Source organism: Ranitomeya variabilis, chromosome 7 (genome assembly GCF_051348905.1).
Source record: "Ranitomeya variabilis isolate aRanVar5 chromosome 7, aRanVar5.hap1, whole genome shotgun sequence".
In the NCBI taxonomy this organism is placed as follows: Eukaryota; Metazoa; Chordata; class Amphibia; order Anura; family Dendrobatidae; genus Ranitomeya; species Ranitomeya variabilis.
Genome location: NC_135238.1, coordinates 63761616 through 63784341, shown reverse-complemented (window position 1 = coordinate 63784341; position 22726 = coordinate 63761616). Strand labels below are relative to the sequence as shown.

The 22726-nt window shown below is 41.9% G+C and overlaps 1 protein-coding gene across 1 annotated transcript in view; it reads right to left on the bottom strand.

Annotated features, from left to right (window-relative positions):
- EMP2 (epithelial membrane protein 2) overlaps positions 1-22726 on the bottom strand; it is a 66573-nt gene that overhangs the window by 7010 nt on the left and 36837 nt on the right. The window contains exon 2 of the mRNA XM_077275205.1: positions 2661-2772. Within this exon, the coding sequence (XP_077131320.1) occupies positions 2661-2738 (78 nt within the window). The 5' untranslated portion in view covers positions 2739-2772. The remainder of the gene's footprint in view (positions 1-2660; positions 2773-22726) is intronic.

Below are 22726 nucleotides of genomic sequence, written 5' to 3'. Positions count from 1 at the left end.
CTAAAACGTGGAGATCTTTCTGGTATTGATCCGAATCGCTCATCAAAGTCACCAATGCAAGTCTATGGGTCCTTGAAAATATTGGGTAGCACTTGAATAGTAGAAGCATGCATTTGATAGGAGAAGCATGCAAAACCTCTGCATACGAGAAAAACTGCTGAAAGACTGATGGTAAAAGCTAAGCAAAATGATGAAAATATGATCAAAGTACGCTGATGAAAATTAGTCAGTTTTATTTCACACAACTAAAATGACGCCTGATGAGGTCTTGAACATAGGGTGGAAGATCTACACTGGAAAAAGGTAGGGATATCTGGCTGTGTTTTTTATTTGATAAAAAAGTTTAAAAAACGTTCATTGGTAAAATTGAACAAAAACATATATATATATATATATATATATATATATATATATATATATATATATATATATACAGTACAGAGCAAAAGTTTGGACACACCTTCTCATTTAAAGATTATTCTGTATTTTCATGACTATGAAAATTGTGTATTCACACTGAAGGCATCAAAACTATGAATTGACACATGTGGAATTATATACTTAACAAAAAAGGTGTGAAACAACTGAAAATATGTCTTATATTCTATATTTAAAGAAGCCACCTTTTGCTTTGATGACTGCTTTGCACACTCTTGGCATTCTCTTGATGAGCTTCAAGAGGTGGTCACCGGAAATAGTTTTCACTTCACAGGTGTGCCCTGTCAGGTTTAATAAGTGGGATTTCTTGCCTTATAAATGGGGTTGGGACCATCAGTTGTGTTGTGCAGAAGTCTGGTGGATACACAGCTGATAGTCCTACTGAATAGACTGTTAGAATTTGAATTATGGCAAGAAAAAAGCAGCTAAGTAAAGAAAAACGAGTGGCCATCATTACTTTAAGAAATGAAGGTCAGTCAGTCCGAAAAATTGGGAAAACTTTGCAAGTGTCCCCAAGTGCAGTGGCGAAAACCATCAAGCGCTACAAAGAAACTGGCTCACATGAGGACCGCCCCAGGAAAGGAAGACCAAGAGTCACCTCTGCTTCTGAGGATAAGTATATCCGAGTCACCAGCCTCAGAAATCGCAGGTTAACAGCAGCTCAGATTAGAGACCAGGTCAATGCCACACAGAGTTCTAGCAGCTGACACATCTCTACAACAACTGTTAAGAGGAGACTTTGTGCAGCAGGCCTTCATGGTAAAATAGCTGCTAGGAAACCACTGCTAAGGACAGGCAACAAGCAGAAGAGACTTGTTTGGGCTAAAGATCACACGGAATGGACATTAGACCAGTGGAAATCTGTGCTTTGGTCTGAGTCCAAATTTGAGATCTTTGGTTCCAACCACCATGTCTTTGTGCAATGCAGAAAAGGTGAACGGATGGACTCTACATGCCTGGTTCCCACCGTGAAGCATGGAGGAAGAGGTGTGATGGTGTGGGGGTGCTTTGCTGGTGACACTGTTGGGGATTTATTCAAAATTGAAGGCATACTGAACCAGCATGGCTACCACAGCATCGTGCAGCGGCATGCTATTCCATCCGATTTGCGTTTAGTTAGACCATCATTTATTTTTCAACAGGACAATGACCCCAAACACCTCCAGGCTGTGTAAGGGCTATTTGACCAAGAAGGAGAGTGGTGGGGTGCTACGCCAGATGACCTGGCCTCCACAGTCACCAGACCTGAACCCAATCGAGATGGTTTGGGGTGAGCTGGACCACAGAGTGAAGACAAAAGGGCCAACAAGTGCTAAGCATCTCTGGGAACGCCTTCAAGATTGTTGGAAGACCATTCCCGGTGACTACCTCTTGAAGCTCATCAAGAGAATGCCAAGAGTGTGCAAAGCAGTCATCAAAGCAAAAGGTGGCTACTTTGAAGAACCTAGAATATAAGACATATTTTCAGTTGTTTCACACTTTTTTGTTAAGTACATAATTCCACATGTGTTAATTCATAGTTTGATGCCTTCAGTGTGAATTTACAATTCTCATAGTCATGAAAATACAGAAAAATCTTTAAATGAGAAGGTGTGTCCAAACTTTTGGTCTGTACTGTATGTATATATATATATATATATATATATATATATTATCATTATTATTATTATCATCATCTATAGAGCTGGGAATGTTTTGTTTTTATTCAAATTTACCAATGGAGAAAATAGTAGTGTACTGGAAACAGGCTATAGAGAGGGAGGAAGGCATGTGGAGGGAAGGGGAATACAATATTTTAAATGTGCTGATTCATGGAATCAAGTGAAGACAGCAGCACCCAGGATACACACAGATCTCAAATCGACCAACTAGGAGGGAGCAGTCACACAAGAAAAAAAAAATCTAAAACTTGAATCAGTCAGCAAAATGCATATCAGGAGTCTGAAAATGAAAGAATGAATTAACGAAAGGATTTGTGTTTAGTGCTAGCAGGATGGTTTGCTGCTGTACAATTACGTCTATAGAATATTTCGCTTTCTGAGGCGCGTGTATTAGGCAAAGCAGGCACCTCAGAGCCCTGCGCTCAGCTGTAGTACCGTCTTTAGTGAGCGTGTTCCCATCGCTGCGGTGTGCATATGGCGTACTGTCTACACAACAATGGGATCCGTCACGGCAAAGCAATTGTACAGTATGAGGGGGCTGCAGCGCGGCGAGTGACTCACATTGTCTATTGTAGAGATGAATAGCAATGCCATGGAGGTTATGTGGAAAATGATAATAAAAGCCAACACGACCAACATCTTCACTCTTCTCCGCTTCTAGATCAAAAGGAAACTGAAAGACAAAATGTGTTCGATGGATTAGTCATGTGGCAATAACTACGTCCAAGCGTATAGACGCACGGTAGCTGGTCTAGTGTATTACCTGGAAACATTGAGGATTACACCATGGACATGTTACATAGATTTATATATCCAGCACCCAAACAAATGTCCCCTAAGCACCAGAGGGATAATCTCACTCTCGCTCTCACTTGCTCATTGTTAGTACAGTTCCCTTGTATTCTTGTAACAAAAGGTGTTAACGGCCAAAAACTTTTAAAAGGGAATCTGTCAGCAGGTTTTTGCTACCTCATCTGAGAGGAAAAGAGACCCTAATTCCAAAGATGTATGATATGTGCAGCAGTTCTGATATAGAGTTTTTAGATGTAGCATGTTCAGAGCTCCGAAAGCTAACCCCGTCCATACCAGGCTTTGTATGGACATTGTCTATAGACAGTGAGCTGCTTATCAGAGGAGAGGGCGTGGTTGGAACACTTGGCACAGAGTGCTAGTCTGGGCAGTGATAACCTCCTGGGGATAAAACGTTCATTGTATGAAAACAACAGCACACAGCCTAATAAGTGACAAATCCCTGAAATCAGAGTCTCAGCCCCTACATTATGATGCCCTCAGATTACATAGCAAGAACCTGCTGACAGATTCCCTTTAAGTGTTTAGGCAATAACACTAGATGTTCATGGGCCTCGACACAAGATCTTTTTGCACTCACCACCTCCCCGTCTTGTGTTTTTTATGCTTCTGGTGTCTTTATATTATTTATAATTATTGAAAGACTTGTAAATGTATGTGCATTTCATAGGAAGTCTCAAACCAGGATGAAAAAAGAAATAATAAATAAATAAATATTAGTTCTAAAAAATATATATTTTTTTAAATTATTTAATTACAATTTTACAAGTTGAGCACAATGATGACATGGCTTGAATATGTACTGAAGATCCGATCCCCCCCAGGTGTTTTGAGGACTCTCAGGTTGCATAAATATCTGCCAGGCTCCACAGATGTTTTAATCCCAAATGAAGAAAAAGTCCAACAATGCAGAAATACTCCCTTAAGACTTAAAGAGAATCTGTCACCAAGTTTTTGCTCCCTGATCTGAAAGCAGCGTAATGCAGGGCAAGAGACGCTGATTCCAGCGATGTGTCATTTACTGAGTTGTGGTTTGATAATATCACAATTTTATCAGCAGGAGATTATTACTAGAGGACTAGTAAGCCTACTGCCATATAGTCCTCCATATTCATGAGCTCTATGTAACCTCGCCTCCAGCACTGATTGGCAGCTTTCTACCTATGTACACAGAAAGTTGCCAATCAGTGGTGTGGGTGGAGATATAAAGAGCTCAGCCCAGTAAGTGACACATCGCTGGGATCAGGGTCTCTGCCCCTCCATCATGCTGCTCTCAGATTACATGGCAAAAACCCAGTGACAGACTCTCTTTCACTTTATCCATCAAGGTTAAAATTAGGTATAAAATGATATAGGATCAACACAGGTGTGAACGGCGTCTAATATATTAAAAGGTGCAGAAATGATACTCCACTCCATGTCGTTGGCCAGGACTGGCGTAGAAATAGCAAAAGTTGTAAAATTGGAACGTAACTTCAAGTTGTGCAAAAGCTTTAGCACACTCGAAGGTATTTTTTGTCAGAAAACTCATTAAAAACACTAAGGACCCGATTCAGCATTTGAAATTATTTTTAAGTCACTTTTCATTTTTGGCTTGTCGTACTCACTGACTTTTTTTTTTTTTTGCTCAAGTTTCAGAATGCCACATGTGATTCATGAAGGTTGTGCAAAATCAAAAATGGACTGTTTTTCTCAGTCCTAAACCATTTTTGCACCTTTTTAGTGCAAAAATGTGCACTTTTTTTTTTTTGCAAAAAAAGTCGCCAGAATGACCTGCGTACACAAAATCACTGTAGCTGATTGCAAAAAGTCGTAAATGATAATCCAGATTAAAAACATCTGGAACATCCCCCAACCCTCCCAAAAAAACATACAAAAGTGACCTAAAAATGCAAAAATGTAGTAAATGAAAAAACAGGTATAGAACATTAAAAACTAGAAGAAGAAAAAAAAATAAGGTGCAAATGAAATAATTAATCGGGCCTGGAATGTATCTGAATTGACCATATGGTATGCAAGTCCGTATACAGTAATGTTGCACACAAATGTTGTCGCGTTTTCAGGCCCTAGTATAATCTGCACTGTGCATGACTTTGTGCATTACTGATAACTACCACTAGGTGGCAGCAGAGCTCTATATACAATTTCTTTTGGTCATGGCTAACAGCAAAGAGGGAAAGGCATTCAGTATAGAATGAGAATTATTTAGGTTGGATATGATTTAGAAATATGTTCCTAGTGAAAATCTCTATTGAATAAGGCTACTTTCACACTAGCATTAACTGCATTCCGTCACAATGCGTCGTTTTGCCGAAAAAACGCATCCTGCAAAAGTGTTTGCAGGATGCGTTTTTTCACCATTGATTAACATGAAGCGACGCATTGTGACGGATTGCCACACGTCGCACCCGTCGTGCGACGGATGCGTCGTACAGTGGCGGACCGTCGGGAGCAAAAAACGTTGCTTGCAACGTTTTTTGCTCCGTCGTAAACGTCTTTTCTGACCGCGCATGCGCGGCCGGAACTCCGCCCCCACCTCCCCGCACTTCCCCGCACCTCACAATGGGGCAGCGGATGCGCTGGAAAAATGCATCCGCTGCCCCCCGTTGTGCGGCGGAGACAACTCTAGCGTCGGGAACGTCGGCCCGACACACAGCGACGGGCCGAGCCCGACGCTAGTGTGAAAGTAGCCTTAGATATGTTGTAGAGCCCACCAACGTAAAATTTTACTTTGGAGGTCTACAGCAGAGGAAGGTACAGGGTTAGTTTATACTAGCATGCACACTATGGCTACTTTCACACTAGCGTTTTTTTGCATACGTCACAATGCGTCGTTTTGGCGAAAAAAACACATCCTGCAAAGTTGTCTGCAGGATGCGTTTTTTCCCCATAGATTTACATTGGCGACGCATTGCGACGTATGCACACACGTTGCAACCATCGTGCGACGGTTGCGTCGTGTTTTAGCGGACCGCCGGCAGCAAAAAACGTTACATGTAACTTTTTTGGTGCCGACGGTCCGCCATTTCCGACCGCGCATGCGCGGCCGGAACTCCGCCCCCACCTCCCCGCACCTCACAATGGGGCCGCGGATGCGTGGAAAAACAGCATCCACTGCCCCCGTTGTGCGGCGCATTCACTGCTAGCGTCAGTATGTCGGCCCGACACACAGCGACGGGCCGAGTATGACGCTGGTGTGAAAGTAGCCTATCCCTGATCCTTCCTTAGCACGGAGTGGCACTTTTAGCTGCCAAAGTTTAGGATAACATACTGTACTGTGAAATTCCCTCATACTATACAAAGTCACTATAAGTTTGGAAAACCTTTAGGCCACGTTCACACATTCAGTATTTGGTCAGTCTTTTACCTCAGTATTTGTAATGCAAAATCAGGAGTGGATGAAAAATACAGAAGTGGTGACGTGTTTCTATTAGACCACAATCACACGCTCAGTATTTGGTCAGTATTTTACCTCAGTATTTGTAATGCAAAACCAGGAGTGGGTGATAAATACAGAAGTGGTGACGTGTTTCTATTAGACCACAATCACACGCTCAGTATTTGGTCAGTATTTTACCTCAGTGTTTGTAAGGCAAAACCAGGAATGGGTGATAAATACAGAAGTGGTGACGTGTTTCTATTATACTTTTTCCTCTGATTGTTCCTCTCCTGGTTTTAGCTACAAATACTGAGGTAAAATACTGACCAAATACTGAATGTATGATCGTCATGCTCTAATAGAAACACGTCACCACTTCTGTATTGATCACCCACTCCTGGTTTTGGCTTACAAATACTAACGTAAAATACTGACCAAATACTGAACGTATGAACGTGGCCTTAAATCCATGTGGAGCTCTCAGACATCCTGTTGCTCAGGCCTGTTTCACACGTCAGTGGCTCCGGTACATGTGGTGAGTTTTCTCACGTGCCGGAGACACTGACACACATAGACACATTAAAATCAATGTGTCTCTGCAGATATCAGTGATTTTTCGTGGACCGTGTGTCCGTGTGCAAAACACGGAGACATGTCAGTGTTCGTAGGAGCGCAAGGATCACACGGACCCATTAAAGTCAATGGGTGCGTGTCAACACGTACCGCACACGGATGCCATCCGTGTGCCGTCTGTGTGCTGTCTGTGTGCCGACTGAGGACCGCATGGACCGTGCAGGAGACAGCGCTAGAGTTAAGTGCTGTCCCCCCTGCGTGTGGTGCTGAAGCCGGCATTCATTCCTTCTCCCCAGCAGCGTTCGCTGGAGAGAAGGAATGAAAAATCAAGGTTTTTTTCTTTTTTTTGTTTAAAATAAAGTTCCTGGTCACCTTCCGCCTCCCACCCCCTGTGCGCCCGCCCGCTTGCATTAAAATACTCTCCCAGCTCCCGCGATGCTTCCTCTCAGCGCCGGCAGCTTGTCCTTTGTGAGCGATCATGTGGTACCGCTCATTACAGTGATGAATATGCGGCTCCACCTCCCATAGGAGGTTGTCCGCCAAAACACAACGCAACCGTTGCACGACGGTTGCGACGTGTGGCCATACGTCGCAATGCGTCGCTAATGTAAATCTATGGGAAAAAAACGCATCCTGCGGACAACTTTGCAGGATGCGTTTTTTCTCCTAAACGACGCATTGCGATGTACAGCAAACAACGCTAGTATGAAAGTAGCCTAAATGTTAGCTCCCACCAGCCTGGATAAGACGGCCAGTTAACAAGCTCTGATTGACTGTCACGCAGTACCTTGGGACTTGGGAGCTAACCAGGTCCCTTTAGTAACCCTTTGATCTAGGAGGGTGGCGGTGAGTGTGCATAATGGGACTCGGAGGCATTTATCCAAAATCTTGAGCAAACAATGAGCTACAGCTATAACGACATCCAAAATTGTGAATGATCCACCCATTTATGACGTCTACATATATTCGGCATGAAACAACAGGCTGTGACTAGATTTACACTGTAGATAAGAAAAATATGCTTTATTTTATTTTACGACCGTCTCCGTGAATAAAGGCTACAGCAATGTTCACAAAATTCACAAAAGAATCAATTGCAAAACAGAAAATGTATTTTCCTGTCCAAACCTCTGCATGGCAGCCACTCCTTTCCTGTGCCTTATTCCAGGGCAATAAAACAGACTTATGCTTTCTCCAAACAAACATTTATTAAATATGACTAAACTGTAAGCGTTGCTGGGGATACAGTATCCCACAGACAGTGTGCCTCATCAGAAAAAGCTAGCCCGGAAATGAGAAGGATGTGAAGTAAAGAGACAGGTTAAATTAAATTGTCACACAAAACAAAGCATTCACTTCCAATACTATACCACTTCCACCACTTCCAATGCTATACTACAAAGAAACCTTTACATTTGTAAGCTTTTTTCCTGGGAAAGACATGTGTGATAGAAATGGCAAGGATCCCAACAGAGAAAGGTCACCTTGATGTGGCTGGTGGGCACACAGGATTTGGTCAATTTTTGTACTTAATAAATTAGTTTTTTCTATATAGCAGTAATGCAGTTCATATTTCACAGATTCTATATTTGCATATATCTTAGCGTACCCAGCATGCTGCTGTATCGTTTGGTTTGTACCACATTTTTCGAACTATAAGACGCACTGGACCATAAGACGCACCCCAAATTTTTAGTAGAAAAATAGGGAAAAAAATTAATGCATCAAATGAGGGTCTGCCTTACATTATGAATTATTCAGCTTACCAGGGGGTAGGGTGTGATCGGGAGCGCTGGTGGAGCGGGGTCACAGGAGGTGTCGGTGGTCTGGCGATGATCTGACTCATTCCAGGCTGGTGCGGCTGGTTCGGTGATGCGGGGGCTCTGCGATCTCATCTCCCGAGATCTCAGTCTATATATGCATCGCCTCCGGTGGCCATTTTCCTGGAGACAGCATTACAGCAATGGAAGTGCGGTGGGTGGCTCCGGGCTTTCACAAAATGTCAGAGGAGCCCCCGCACCACCAAGCATCTGTAAAAATGCCGCGCATCAGCCTGGGATGAGACTCCTGGTAAGTACATCCAGACTATAAGATGCACCACCATTTTCCTCCAAAATTTTTGGGGAAAAAGTGCGTCTTATAGTCTGAAAAATACGGTATATTATGCAGTCACAGCAGCTTGCACCTGTTCACACTTGCTTCATTCTGTTAGCAGGCGCTGATTAGTTCTTTGTTTCTTTTTAGATTAAAATCCCAGACTTGAATAAGTATGAATACAATGTAGACACTGCCAGGATAATAAGGTTATTACTCTGGAAAGCATAACTTACAGCAGGCTACATACACTCACCGGCCACTTTATTAGGTACACCATGCTAGTAACGGGTTGGACCCCTTTTTGCCTTCAGAACTGCCTCAATTCTTCGTGGCATAGATTCAACAAGGTGCTGGAAGCATTCCTCAGAGATTTTGGTCCATATTGACATGATGGCATCACACAGTTGCCGCAGATTTGTCGGCTGAACATCCCAAAGATGCTCCATACAAGGCAGGATGGATCCATGCTTTCATGTTGTTTACGCCAAATTCTGACCCTACCATCCGAATGTCGCAGCAGAAATCGAGACTCATCAGACCAAGCAACGTTTTTCCAATCTTCTACTGTCCAATTTCGATGAGCTTGTACAAATTGTAGCCTCAGTTTCCTGTTCTTAGCTGAAAGGACTGGTACCCGGTGTGGTCTTCTGCTGCTGTAGCCCATCTGCCTCAAAGTTCGACGCACTGTGCGTTCAGAGATGCTCTTAGGCCTACCTTGGTTGTAACGGGTGGCGATTTGAGTCACTGTTGCCTTTCTATCAGCTCGAACCAGTCTGCCCATTCTCCTCTGACCTCTGGCATCAACAAGGCATTTCCGCCCACAGAACTGCCGCTCACTGGATTTTTTTTCTTTTTCGGACCATTCTCTGTAAACCCTAGAGATGGTTGTGCGTGAAAATCCCAGTAGATCAGCAGTTTCTGAAATACTCAGACCAGCCCTTCTGGCACCAACAACCATGCCACGTTCAAAGGCACTCAAATCACCTTTCTTCCCCATACTGATGCTCGGTTTGAACTGCAGGAGATTGTCTTGACCATGTCTACATGCCTAAATGCACTGAGTTGCCGCCATGTGATTGGCTGATTAGAAATTAAGTGTTAACAAGAAGTTGGACAGGTGTACCTAATAAAGTGGCCAGTGAGTGTATAAGACAGATCTGCAGAAGGTTCACCACCATCAGCAGCCACAATAACGGTCCATGACCAATAAACCTGGTATCCAGCGATCTGCTTCCTATCTCCACTAATCCCCATCTCCTCTTCTGGTTAGTTGGACTGGCACCACATCATGAGTACGTCAGTGAGGAAGGTAGTAGTAGGCTTGTATGTCTGTAGTCGCGCAGCTATGGACTACTGAATTGGCCACTAGACCAGGGTCATAGGAATCTCTATAATCATCTGTAATCTGTTGTTAAGTAGAAGGTGAGAGTAGAGTACTAAAAACACCCCGCAAATGAGTACTGCTACTGGAGCAGCATATGGGGGGTCTCAATGACAATTCACATGAACACTCTGCTGAACTTTATCTCTCGTGCATGGGGTCCTTTAGCCTATACGTTTCCTCTCTCGAAGATTCAGTCCTGATTTTGAAAAAGAATTACGTGCATTTTGTCAATCCGGCACTAATCAGCCATCAATCTGCTCTTGTATTGTAGGGCAAATCTAAAGCATTTGATAATACTTGCAACCAATCACATTAATGGAGCAGGTCTGATAATAACATATTACAGAATGGCTGACTTTCACAATATGTCTTATCTGCTTGCTGCTTATTCACACACTGGAGTCAATTACCAGACCTGATGCAGAAACACGTAGTTCACTCTACATACTAATGCAGTAGCCAAAAAGTAACAAAAATGAATTAATATTAGAAATGCGCAAATCAATTCTATGCTAATAGAATTTATGTCAAATTTTAGGGAATTCACTTGACCAGGCGAATTTTAACAATTTGGAAATCAATTTGCATGAATCACCAAAAAGTGACAATTTCGATTTTACACAAAGCAAAGGATTGAAGCCAGTGAAGGCTTGCATGACCCCAGGCAAAGCAATATGGATTTTCCCACAATGCCTTGCAGTTAGTGCATCACATGGAATAGCAAAGCCAATCAGGAGGGATTATCTCTTCTTGTATAAAAGCTGAGGCAGGGAATGCAGAAGCTGCTTTTGTAGTGACTCTGGATAGTGAGAGAAAATTACAGTGCACAGCTTAGCAGCAGAGACAAGGAGGGAAAGCTTTAAAACACTGAATAAACATTACAGAAAGTGTTTGACAGGACAGCAGTGAAAACAGCTAACATCCATTTACCCATAGCCAATTATGTTGAGGTCATTTGGACATTACTAGTGAACATTAAAATGTTTAATACAGTCCTAGGAGACCTCAGAGTCTTACACACGTGTTTTCAGGGCAATTGGTTGCTTTGCAAAACTTGCTGCCCACCACATCATGGATAAATTGTTATTAGCACACCTCCTTTGCATTAATATATCACTTGCATGACTATTTGCATGTTGTAACAAAGTAACACTGATGAAACAACGTAGAAACTTTACACACCAAAGATAACAAATTCCTGAATAATTTAAAACTGGATATCTTGCTTGAAAGGTTGAAGTTGATGGACCGGTTATTTTTTTTTAGTCTACGGGACTATAAGAAACATTTATGAAAAACCCTTAGTGCACATTTCAAATATCATTTTTTATTCATTACTGTTAGGCCGGAGTCACACTACCGTATAACACGGCCGAGTGCAATGGGATAAAACATCGCCTAGCACTCGGCCCAGTGTTACTCTATGGGGCAGCTCAGATCTGCCATCATTTTCTCATTATTTTTTCGGCATGAGATAACAATTCCAGCATGCTGCAAAGGGCAGTGAGACTTGGGTCACACGCACCCATACAAGTCTACACAGTCGGACTGCAGTCAGATGTCATCCCAGTGCAGTCTGATATACGCCAAGACAGACAATGGAGGAGATGGAGAAATTACTTTCTCCATCTCCTCCGCACCTGTGCTGCGATTTTCTCATGAGAGAGGATCAGTGCATGACACTCGGCTCACGCTTGCAGCAGAGCGGGAGCCGAGGGTCATTAGCATTTCGAATCCGATTCTCTCGCGTAGGATGCCATACAATAGTGTGATTCGAACTCTATGCTGGGGAAACACTGTGTCACTACCTTTCTGATCTGTTAGGATTATCATGGGGACAATAAATCTACGTGATCTCCATCATGACACTGCACATTGATAACAGTCAAAGTAGGTGTCGTTCAAAGAGTTTTTGAGTTCTCAGTTAAAATTATTAAGATGTACCTACAACTATGAATATAATTTTGTTTCGAGGCCCAAAATATATTGCTGATTAATTTCACTAAGGTGTCAAGTCACCCTGAAGTCCATATATACTGTAACTGGTTAAAATAATACAGAAATAATCCTAGCATTCACCACAGACTGCCAATACATCTTTTTACTGACCTGAGGAACAATAGAATAATGACCCATTGATGAATGAAAATGCAACAAGTGTCAGCTGTATACTATGGCTGAAACCCGACCACGACCACCGTTAGCATCAATTGTGGTCATTTAGCTGCCTAAGTGCTGCTGGCAATAGCAAAAGCGGCATCTTTCCAAGGTTAATCCTAATGGCACCTTGAGAGTACGCTTGCGTGGTTTCGATTGTCATCATGGTAACCCAAAGCCAGGTAATGACTTTTGGGTCAGCCAGCTATGGTGGCCTGTTACGAGCAGTAAATAAATAATTTTACAATTTTTCATTCTACTTTGTGTTAAAGGGTTTTCTGGGACTATTGTAATTCTTTCCTATTGAGCTAAGAACTGACAGGCAGTTGGTAGATTACTACCTGCGTGTTCTGATCGGCACCTCTTCCGGACTGCCCTGTCGACATCATGCTGATTGACAGAGGAGTCGGCTGTCAATCAGCATGACATCACCAGTCACGCACAGCCAGTAAAGCAAAGTGGATGAGAAGCCACTGCTCTGTCAACATGACATCAAGTCGCAGAATAAATGGCAGTAGTGGTTCGTGACCGCTCTGAGCCGGCAAAAATCAGCTCTGGGCAGCAACTACCCGTGAGAAAAAATTAAATAATCCCTTATAACTTCTTTAATTCTTGTGAAAGGAAGGACCAAAAGGCAAACATACTTCCTGATACCAGTTTTGAATACTTTGAGATGTGCGATTTTTAAAATGGTATCACTTTTGGGTATATTCCAGTAAATAGACACCCTTAATTCACTTCCTATGTTCTTTAAAAAAATATATAAATGTCCTTGATTAAATAAAAAATTGTGACTAAAGTTTTAACCTTTCTAACATACTAACAAAATGTAAGGGCCAATAAATAATGCTATTCATTTAAAATAGACATATGGGAAATGTTCTTTATTCGCTTTTTTGTGTGATATGATTATCTGGATTAAAAATATAAAGTTGAAAAATTTGCTTTCAAAATTTTCATAAAATTTCTCATATTTTAATAAATGGAAAACGGGTCAACCTAAATTTACCATTAACATAAAGTACAATGTATCAGGAAAAACAGAAGCGCAGAATCACTGGGGTTTACTGAAATATTGTAGATGTTTGAACAATTGGGTTTGGTCACTAAGGGTTAAAGAAACTAATATTAAAACTCTACTAGTTGTGTACTGTGGTATTATCAACTATTCTCCTCTGCCCATGGCCTGAAAACAAATGAGGGACAATGTGGACAATGTGACTCAAGATCATTAAAACTCATCCAAAATCTTCAATGCATTATCAGTCTCCCCTGGGACGTTCTTGTGGGTTCTACCAGAAGACTGACTATGGAGGCGGCCGGCAGCGCTGCTTGCTGAGTGAGTCATCAGAAGGGCTGATCAACTGCACTGTAAAAACAGCTTCATGTTTTTTCATGTTATCTACATAGATACAAATTTATTGGTCTGAGCAATGACATTTATGTCTTACCCTTTCATCTTCCAGACCACCAAAAATATTAATTTCAAACCCCTAATTGACCCTAGACCACCAGAGATGTAATGCAACCTCAAAACAACCTTACACTATCTCATATGTAATTTATTTCCGTCAGACCACTACATACAGAGCTATGAACAAACTTGTTTGTCTAGAAAAATGTGTCCTGAGGCTGATTCGGCAGCATTTCTTGTACGTGCTATATTGCCTGCATATTTTGATGTACAGAGTGGGCCATGTATGGATACACCTGGGTTGGCCATGTATATGGATACACCTAAATAAAATGGGAATAGTTGGTGATATAAACTTCCTGTTTGTGGCACATTAGTATATGGGAGGGGGGAAAACTTTTCAAGATAGGTGGTGACCATGGCGGCCATTTTGTAGTCAGCAATTTTGGATGCAACTTTATAAATGGCCCACCCAGGTGTATCCATATAAATGGCCCACCCTGCATATACTGTATCACATCATTTAGGCACTGTATGAAAAATTTTTTTATGAACACCCACTAAATTTAGACAGATTCACCCAATATCAACGAACCGGATAAATGGCTCCAAATTCTCTGTATAGCCAAAGTTAAGGGGTAAAATTCTGTTTCTAGGTGGGATGCTATTGCATATGGATGGATATAGTAGCCAGTGTGTTCCCAGAATCAAAACTTATTGCCTGTACACTGATGGGGCCCCTTCCGATCGTTGCACAGGATATCCCGTGACCCCTATTTGGTCTGGTGTCAGATCACTCACCAGGAACAGAGATGCACAACTACAGTTCTCAAGGGCCACCAACAGTGCATGGTTTCAGGATTTCCTTAGCATTGCCCAAGATGTTGGAATCATCACCTCTGCAGGTGATTAAATTATCACCTGTTCAATACTGAAGAAATCCTGAAAACATAATCTGCTGGTGGCCCTTGAGGACTGGAGTTGTGAACCCTTGACATAATGGATGCAAAAATGCATCAATATTGTAAATTACATATGATATGGGGGAAGAGAGGGCTGACATATATTTTGCAATGGGTGAACTGAGTCTTTGGAGTGGTTGGTTGGGTGGGTGCATCCTGCTGAAGGGCCACTGATACAAATGAAGTCCAGTCAACTTTCAAAAAAAATGGCAGAGGGTTAGGATTTGGAAAAAAAAGAGGTAAAACTTAAAATATATTGACGAACAAACCTCAATTTGCAATTCTGCTTCTGGGGAAGATGTGGGATTGGAAGAGAAAAGACGTATTTTTTTTCAAATACCATGGGTAAAATAATGCTTAGGTAAGCCTTGTCTAGAGGCTGCCATGTCAAAAAGGGTTTTACATCTTCTATTCTTTACCTTAGAGGTAAACTCTAGGCTGCACCAAACAATTATCTTGTCAATCTAGTTCTTCAAATCAAATTCTGCACATTGCAGCGACTACTGTAAGGAAACGCGAAAGATTGCCAAGAGCACAAAGATGTAGACTGCTAGTATGAGAAAACAATGAAAATATGCAAAATATTTGGATTATAAGCCCCACAAACTAGGCTGGTTTTCTATTTTTGGACCCAGGGGGCAAATACCCTTTGGTACTCAGATCTCTGCCCCACCTAGTAGTTATGTGAACATTTGTACAAGTCGGTTAAACATTTGTTTTCAGAGTAACACTTGCAGAGTGTGTTAGTAGAATAAACATCTTTACTTTGTGCAGAGTCCAGGACGCTTAGTGGTTATAGATCACAAAGAAAGGCATAGTATGCTTGATGGTTGCCGACCACTCTGGGTGGTAAGAAACAAATACTTTGTAATGCAATTTCAGCTTGATTTTACTCAACTCGACTTTCAATCTCGACTAGGAAATATGACTTAGACACTGGTCAATGTTTAAAGAACACGGTTCGGTGCTGTGTGCACTGTCACCAATTCAACTTTCCAGGATGAGGATTTACCCACATACCTGCTCCATGTATCAAGAGTATACCCTTATGACAATCCCTTCTACCACTCCCTTTGGTAAATTAATGGCTCTGAACATGGCATTCACATGGCATTCAACATTCCTAGAGACACTAGTCACTGGTTCCTACTACTTTCACACTAGCGTCGTGCACTGCACGTCGCTATGCGTCGTTTTGTAGAAAAAACGCATCCTGCAAAAGTGCTTGCAGGATGCATTTTTTCTCCATAGACTTGTATTAGCGACGGATCGCGACGGATTGCCACACGTCGCAACCGTCGTGCGACAGTTGCGTCGTGTTGCGTCGGTCCGTCGCCACCAAAAAATGTTGCATGTAACGTTTTTTGGTGCGTCGTGTCCAGCATTTCCGACCGCGCATGTGCGGCCGGAACTCCGCCCCCGCCTCCCCGCACCTCACAATGGGGCAGCGGATGCGTTGAAAAACAGCATCCGCTGCCCCCATTGTGCGGCGCTTGCACAGTATGCGTCGGTACGTCGCAACGTCGCATTGCGACGTGCGTCGTACGACGCTAGTGTGAAAGTTGCCTTAGGTGACACATAACTGCCTGATCTCATTAAATCTTCCCACATTCATGAAGTCTATTGTAACCTAAGGCTTCTTGGCTCCCAACAAGGCTGCCATTATTCACAGCCCACATAGACTTCCCAAAGCTTACCTACCCCAGAACGCAGCCTCACAACAAACAAAATTTTGCCACTTTTCAAAGTTTTTTATTACAGTTTTTTTAAGTAAAAGCTTTGATGAATTGGGGCCTGTGTCTTTTTCTGCAAAGCAACTCCCTTGTATTCACTCTTCTTACCCCTCTTATCAGTTCAGTAATGTACCCAAGACAGGGACAGCTCCTCCTGGGCAGTTATTAATGCTGGCCCCTCCTCCTGTTAGCTGACAACTGCAAAACCAACATGCTTGTGATCATCCAGTGCGATGGAACAAGATTTCACTGCTGTGTACCATGACCCAAAAACCTTGGATCCCAAGCCCAGGACGTACTGAGACATCATGTAATTATTACTAAAACCATGCAACATAATTAAAAAGCAAAATGCAGCCAAAATGCTGAGTAATTTCAAGTATATTAGTATATAATTATACAAGTATAACAAATTAAGTGTTTTAAAAGAAAACATTTTATATATTTTTTATTTAAGGGGACTTTATTTTAAACTTTATATTTCTCTTATAACACAGGTCTGCAAAAAAATTTACTTCAAGAGCTGTTTTGGTTATTCCACATAATCTTTATGTTTTTAAGTGCGCTGAATCCGAAAATGACCTCCGTTTTGTCATAGGACATCACGTTTTCTGACAATTTAAGTAACTATGGGAATGGAGGAAATGCACTTTCAAACTCATCAGGCAACCTAAAGCTTGAAATGCTTTCAGCATTCGTCCGATGATTTTTTTGTAGTCAGGGTCTTGTATATCTTTAATGCATTGATGTGAATTAATTAATAGTAATTTTGACTTTCAAAACCCTAAGATAAAAAAAAAAAAAATTGAGAAAAACATACTAAATTTGAAGAGAATTTTGCATTTTGTGGCAAATCCTGACATCCAGGATTTTTGTCAATATTTTTTTTTCGTTTTCAGCACACCAAAATACATGGAAATTAGATGAAAATAATCAAACAGCTTTTGACCTGTGTAATTCATTGGATTAGGAATAGACTCCAATACATTGCTGTCTGTGACGGCAATTCACACGACAATCACTGGCAGTGAAAATCAGACACCACTTTTTTATTGGTCGGATGAGTCCAAATTTACGATTTTTGGTTAGAATTGTTGTAACCTTATGAGACGAGGAAAGTATGAAGCAATAGCCAATGAAGAGAATTACTAAACCTGGTGTTTCATTCAGTATTGCATTAACTACGATGCATCTTTGGCTCATATACAGTGTGTCCAATTGAGTGCCAAAAATAATAATAAATCCCTCAGAGAATTTATAGCATGTGCCTGCGTTATTATAATTGAAGTACATGTTGCCACCATACCTCCTACAATATTCTGCAGCAACTAACTGCCTTGTCTGGTTTTCACTTAGCTGCCAATTAACTTCAGCAGGACATAACCCAAAACACTGCTCCGGGCGGTATAAGAGCCATCTGACAAAGATGGAAGGAGTGTTTAATGTTACGTAAGACAACGCAGTCACCTCCACAGGCGCGTGACCCAAACCATATGTATGGAAACTCAGTAGAGATTGGAAAAGCATTCTATAGGTAGCTAAAAAGTTGGAAGAGAGGACGAGGGCCTTCCTTTTCTTTTCAATATAGGCATAAGCCAAGGTAAAAACACAAGACACAACTTATGCAAGTTCTGCTTTTGATAATGTGTGACTTATTCTATTTTTAACCCAATGACAATATTCCCCTCCTTATTAACAGCAAAAAATACTGATGGAATCGCAAACGCCTTTCGGTTATTCCCATGATCACCCCCGCTACCTACTCCATTGCTGTTTTAGGTTTTTCCATCTTCTCTGTAGTGGTTACTTTGGCTTCCCCTCCATTCACACCGAGTGTGATGGCGCATGCATATAACAAAGATTGAGGGTTCAGGGTTAGTGGAGATGCATTTTTTGGCTTCTGAACATTCGACACAAAAAGTTTTTTTGTATTATGCATGCTTAGAAGTGGTGACAGAAGCTAGAGCACCACTAGCCAACACAGAAAAGGTCAGGTGTTTGTTACGTCTAGTCAGAGTCCAGAGCCCCCACAGGGAGATCTGACGTGTTCTCACAAGACGTAACAGGAGTTTCGACAAGGCCTTACTTTGAAAATGGAAGGTATATAAGAAATTACACATCTAGGGCTGTTAAAATACATTGAGGCACCCAGGAAAGTTGTGGTGACCCTTCATGAAGGAATCTGGCAATAAGCGTTTGGCTTTCCTCCAGGGCCAAAACAGGACACATAAAGCATTACAACGTTTCCACTGAAAACAAAGCTTTAAAGGGAGCCTGTCATGTTCCCAAAAGCTATTACTCTGTAGATATACGGGTAATCTGCAGACTAGTAGCATTACAATGCTGTCTGGGTGCCTTATAGAATGTGCAGGTAGTGGAAAAAAATTAGCTTTACTCTTCCCAGAAACTGCCGACTTTCAGTCATAGAGGAGTGCCAGAGCAGCTGCAGTCACCGCTCAGTACACAGTAAGTGTGAGTGTAAGCATGCTCCAGAACGCGGACAGCTCACTCTGCAGTGCATCTGTGCAAAAGGAGCTGTCAAAGTGCCAGGGCCATGAATACAGCACTGTCTCTATGACTGAAAGCCGGCGGCTACAAGAAGGAATAACTTCATTCAGTATGGCAGCCGGGAAGCATTGGGATTCTATTTACATGAAGATTAAGCCTATATCTGCACGTTCATAGCATTTGGGGACTATGACAGGCTCCCTTGAAGCTGTAAGCTCACAGATATGCTGGGCTTTTCAGACTCCCCTATATTAGCTAGTAATTCCTCTTAAGATTAGATTTTAACCTCTCTGAAGATCACACTTATACACAACACAGCTGCATGCACAGTACATGCACAGAGCAGCTACATCTGCACACACAGCTCAGCTGCAACACACACACAACTCAGCTACATTTCTTCCAGGCATGCAACAGATCACATGTCCTTAAGGCCGGTGTCACACTTACAAGTGCAGTGTGAGAAACTCGCATCAATACCCGGCAATGCTGCCGGCACTCGGGACCGAAGTGTGTGGCTGCCTAGAAATACATGCAGCCACACGCTCCAGTCCCGAGTGCTGACAGCAGTGCCGGGTATAGAGGCCAGAGACTCATGCGAGTTTCTCCCATTGCACTCGCACGTGTGACACCGGCCTAAAGGTGCTTACCAGTAAGGGGAAGTTGCCTGGGGACCTTGAGATATACATACTTATTAAACATGTTTTTTCCTTGCAAAAAAGTTCTTGTTAATCATGTTATCTAAATTGAAAAAGGTCTATAAATAAAAGCTGACCATACACATGTTCACTCTAAAGCTGGCCATACACATGGGATAACCCACGATGAACGTTCATTTGGCAAACAATTATCTTTCCTGATTTCCACATACAAATGAGTGCTTGGCTTGCCTGAGGTAATGTGTTTCCAAGAAATAAAGCTGGTGTCAGACTCCTCTGCTGGCGGCTTGTTTCGTCTGGGAAAAAAAGAATTGAGCATTCCAACTGATGATGATCCTTCTCTACCCTGTCCTCATCTGTCAGGGGAGAATGGGGAGACCTCAATATACATTAGATCTTCCTACCTAAATGGCTGAATGGGGACCTTAAAGGGAATCTGTCAGCAGGTTCTTACTACCTCATCTGAGAGCAGCATGATATAGGTAAAGAGAAGCTGAATCTAATGATGTATCATTTTGTTTACAGGGTACAGCCGTTCTGACTCAATCAGAGCTTTTAAATATAGAATGAAGCAGAGCTGAGAAAGCTAACCCCACCCACAGCACAGCTTACCCTTCCCACACCAGGCGCTGTATGTGCAAAGTCCATAGACAGTGAGGTGCTCATCACAGGATGGGCCTTGCTGGACTATTCTGGGAATGTTAACCTCTCAGGGTTAAATCCTTCAACAATAAAAAACAAATAACATTCAGCAAGGGAAATGTCTATGTTTACATATAGCCAGGAGCAGCAACAAAAGCCAAGTGGAAATGGTATCGGGCAGCAAGATGCAGTCAACAACATGTATATATAAATCATGGAACCCTACTAAGTGGCGACCTGCTTAAATTATTTCCACCTAACGTGTGCACAGGTAAATTGAAGCATAAAAGTTACAGCCCTAGACGGATTTAAGTATAAGGTGTCATAGCAATGCTATAGCTTGTATGCTTCTTAAATGGAAGCACCCTCCAAAATATAGGTGTTCGCAGCGTAATTACTTTCCTCCCACAATAAACTAAAGATCTGCTCACTAGATATTTTCGGAAACAATGACAATGACAATCCTTTTAGTAGACTTGTGCCTTAAGTGTCTCCACAATGCACATGTAAAGTCAAATGTGCAGTCCCTCAGGCCCCTTACACATATTACAGGTCATGACAAATCCAATCACACAAGGATCTTCAGCTCACAAGCCTCCAGAAATTCAGAGCCAAGCCCCAAACTTAATTACCAACTCCATGCAAAAAGCCAAGCCCACACACAGGAATCTCCTACTCGAAAATTACTACTGAACATACAGGACACATGAATAATCATTTATCACCGGTACGAAGCATTACTGTGACCCAGTGAAAGTGCACAATTATTACCAAAAATGTTCTTAGATTTATAGACATAGATGTCACCCCAAACAGAGAGAGCACAGCTTCTTCGACAAGTTATCTATGTCCCCTACATGGCATGTGGAAGAAGGTGCTCTGGTCAAATGAGACGAAAGTAGAACTTTTTTGTGCTAAATGCAAAGTGCTATGTGCAGCGGAACATGAACACTGCACATCACCCTGAAAATACCATCCCCACAGTCAATCAAGGTGGTGGCAATATCATGCTGTGGAGATTCTCTTCTTCAGCAGTGGCAGGGAAGCTGGTCAGGGACTTTGCATATTTTTTTGTACTGGGAGGACAAGGAACATCTATATTTTCTGTTAATTCAAACGAGCCCATTTGTGATTCTCTGGACATGTGAAAATGATGTATTCCTGTTCACTACTCTGTAGTCCATGCAAACTTGGTACAACCCTCTACAGTGTTGTCAGCATATTCAAAGATTCAGGATCCAAGACAATAGATGCTCTCGTCCAGTTGAATAGTTTAGTAGTAACAGTATGCACAGATTAAAACTGCATGCAACGTTTCGTGTCACCCAGGGCCTTTTTTAAGCCATAAGTTACTAATAAATTGTTAAACAAGAGGAGAGCATCTGGTGCCTTGGTTCCAGGATCTTTGGCTTTGTCGATAGTGACTTCCCACATGCTCAAAAACAGAGCAGGAGATGCCATGTAGGTTGGATAGAGCAAAGCAATTGCTCAACTGTGAAAGGATGTACATACCTTTTAGTCAATTCACTGTGAAACTGCAGATCACTCTTCTTCATCACATACCTCACCAAAGGAATGACTTGGCCTCTAATCCAAAAACTGCAAAAAACTATTACATAATATTTATATAAGTGTTGTTGGAAGAAGCAATTAGATCTCCTCAGATACAGACACTTGGGTAGATGCATGTTGGTAATCTCTGCACCCCTATAGTTACAAGTGAATCTGTCAACAGGTTCATATTACACACCATGGGCATCACTTGGCTGGTATGGTGATGTCACTAGTTCCAGCCTACAAGCCAAAAGCATTATCAATCTGGATTATCAATCTGTTGTCTGTTACTATAACATTGCAGAGATCCTTTGCCTTATGCACATAAACTTCCTTTACATCCTTGATTAAAGATCTGTCAGTTTTCAAATGGAAGAACTACAGTAACTGTTGATCAGGAACTGACATAGAAAAAACAATCTTCCAAACCAAAACCCAATGCAGCTCAAAACTGCGTGAAGCCAGTGGCCACTAAAGTGACTATGCGTTCCCTGACATGTACAGATTTTCAATAACAAAAAAAAAATCAGTCAATTTCCAATCTGTGTAAACTGACAAATATTTTATTGAAATCAAATGAAAAAAGGTAAACATTCCTAGACTAGTATAAAACTTCTGTTTTCTAATGTAGCCTTTTTACTATATCACCTAGCATATTCGTTTCTAAACTGGGTTCCAAGCATCATAATATTTACTGTGCTAATACTGTTCCCATTATAGATGGGTCACTGTGGGCTGCAAACCTCAGCTTTATT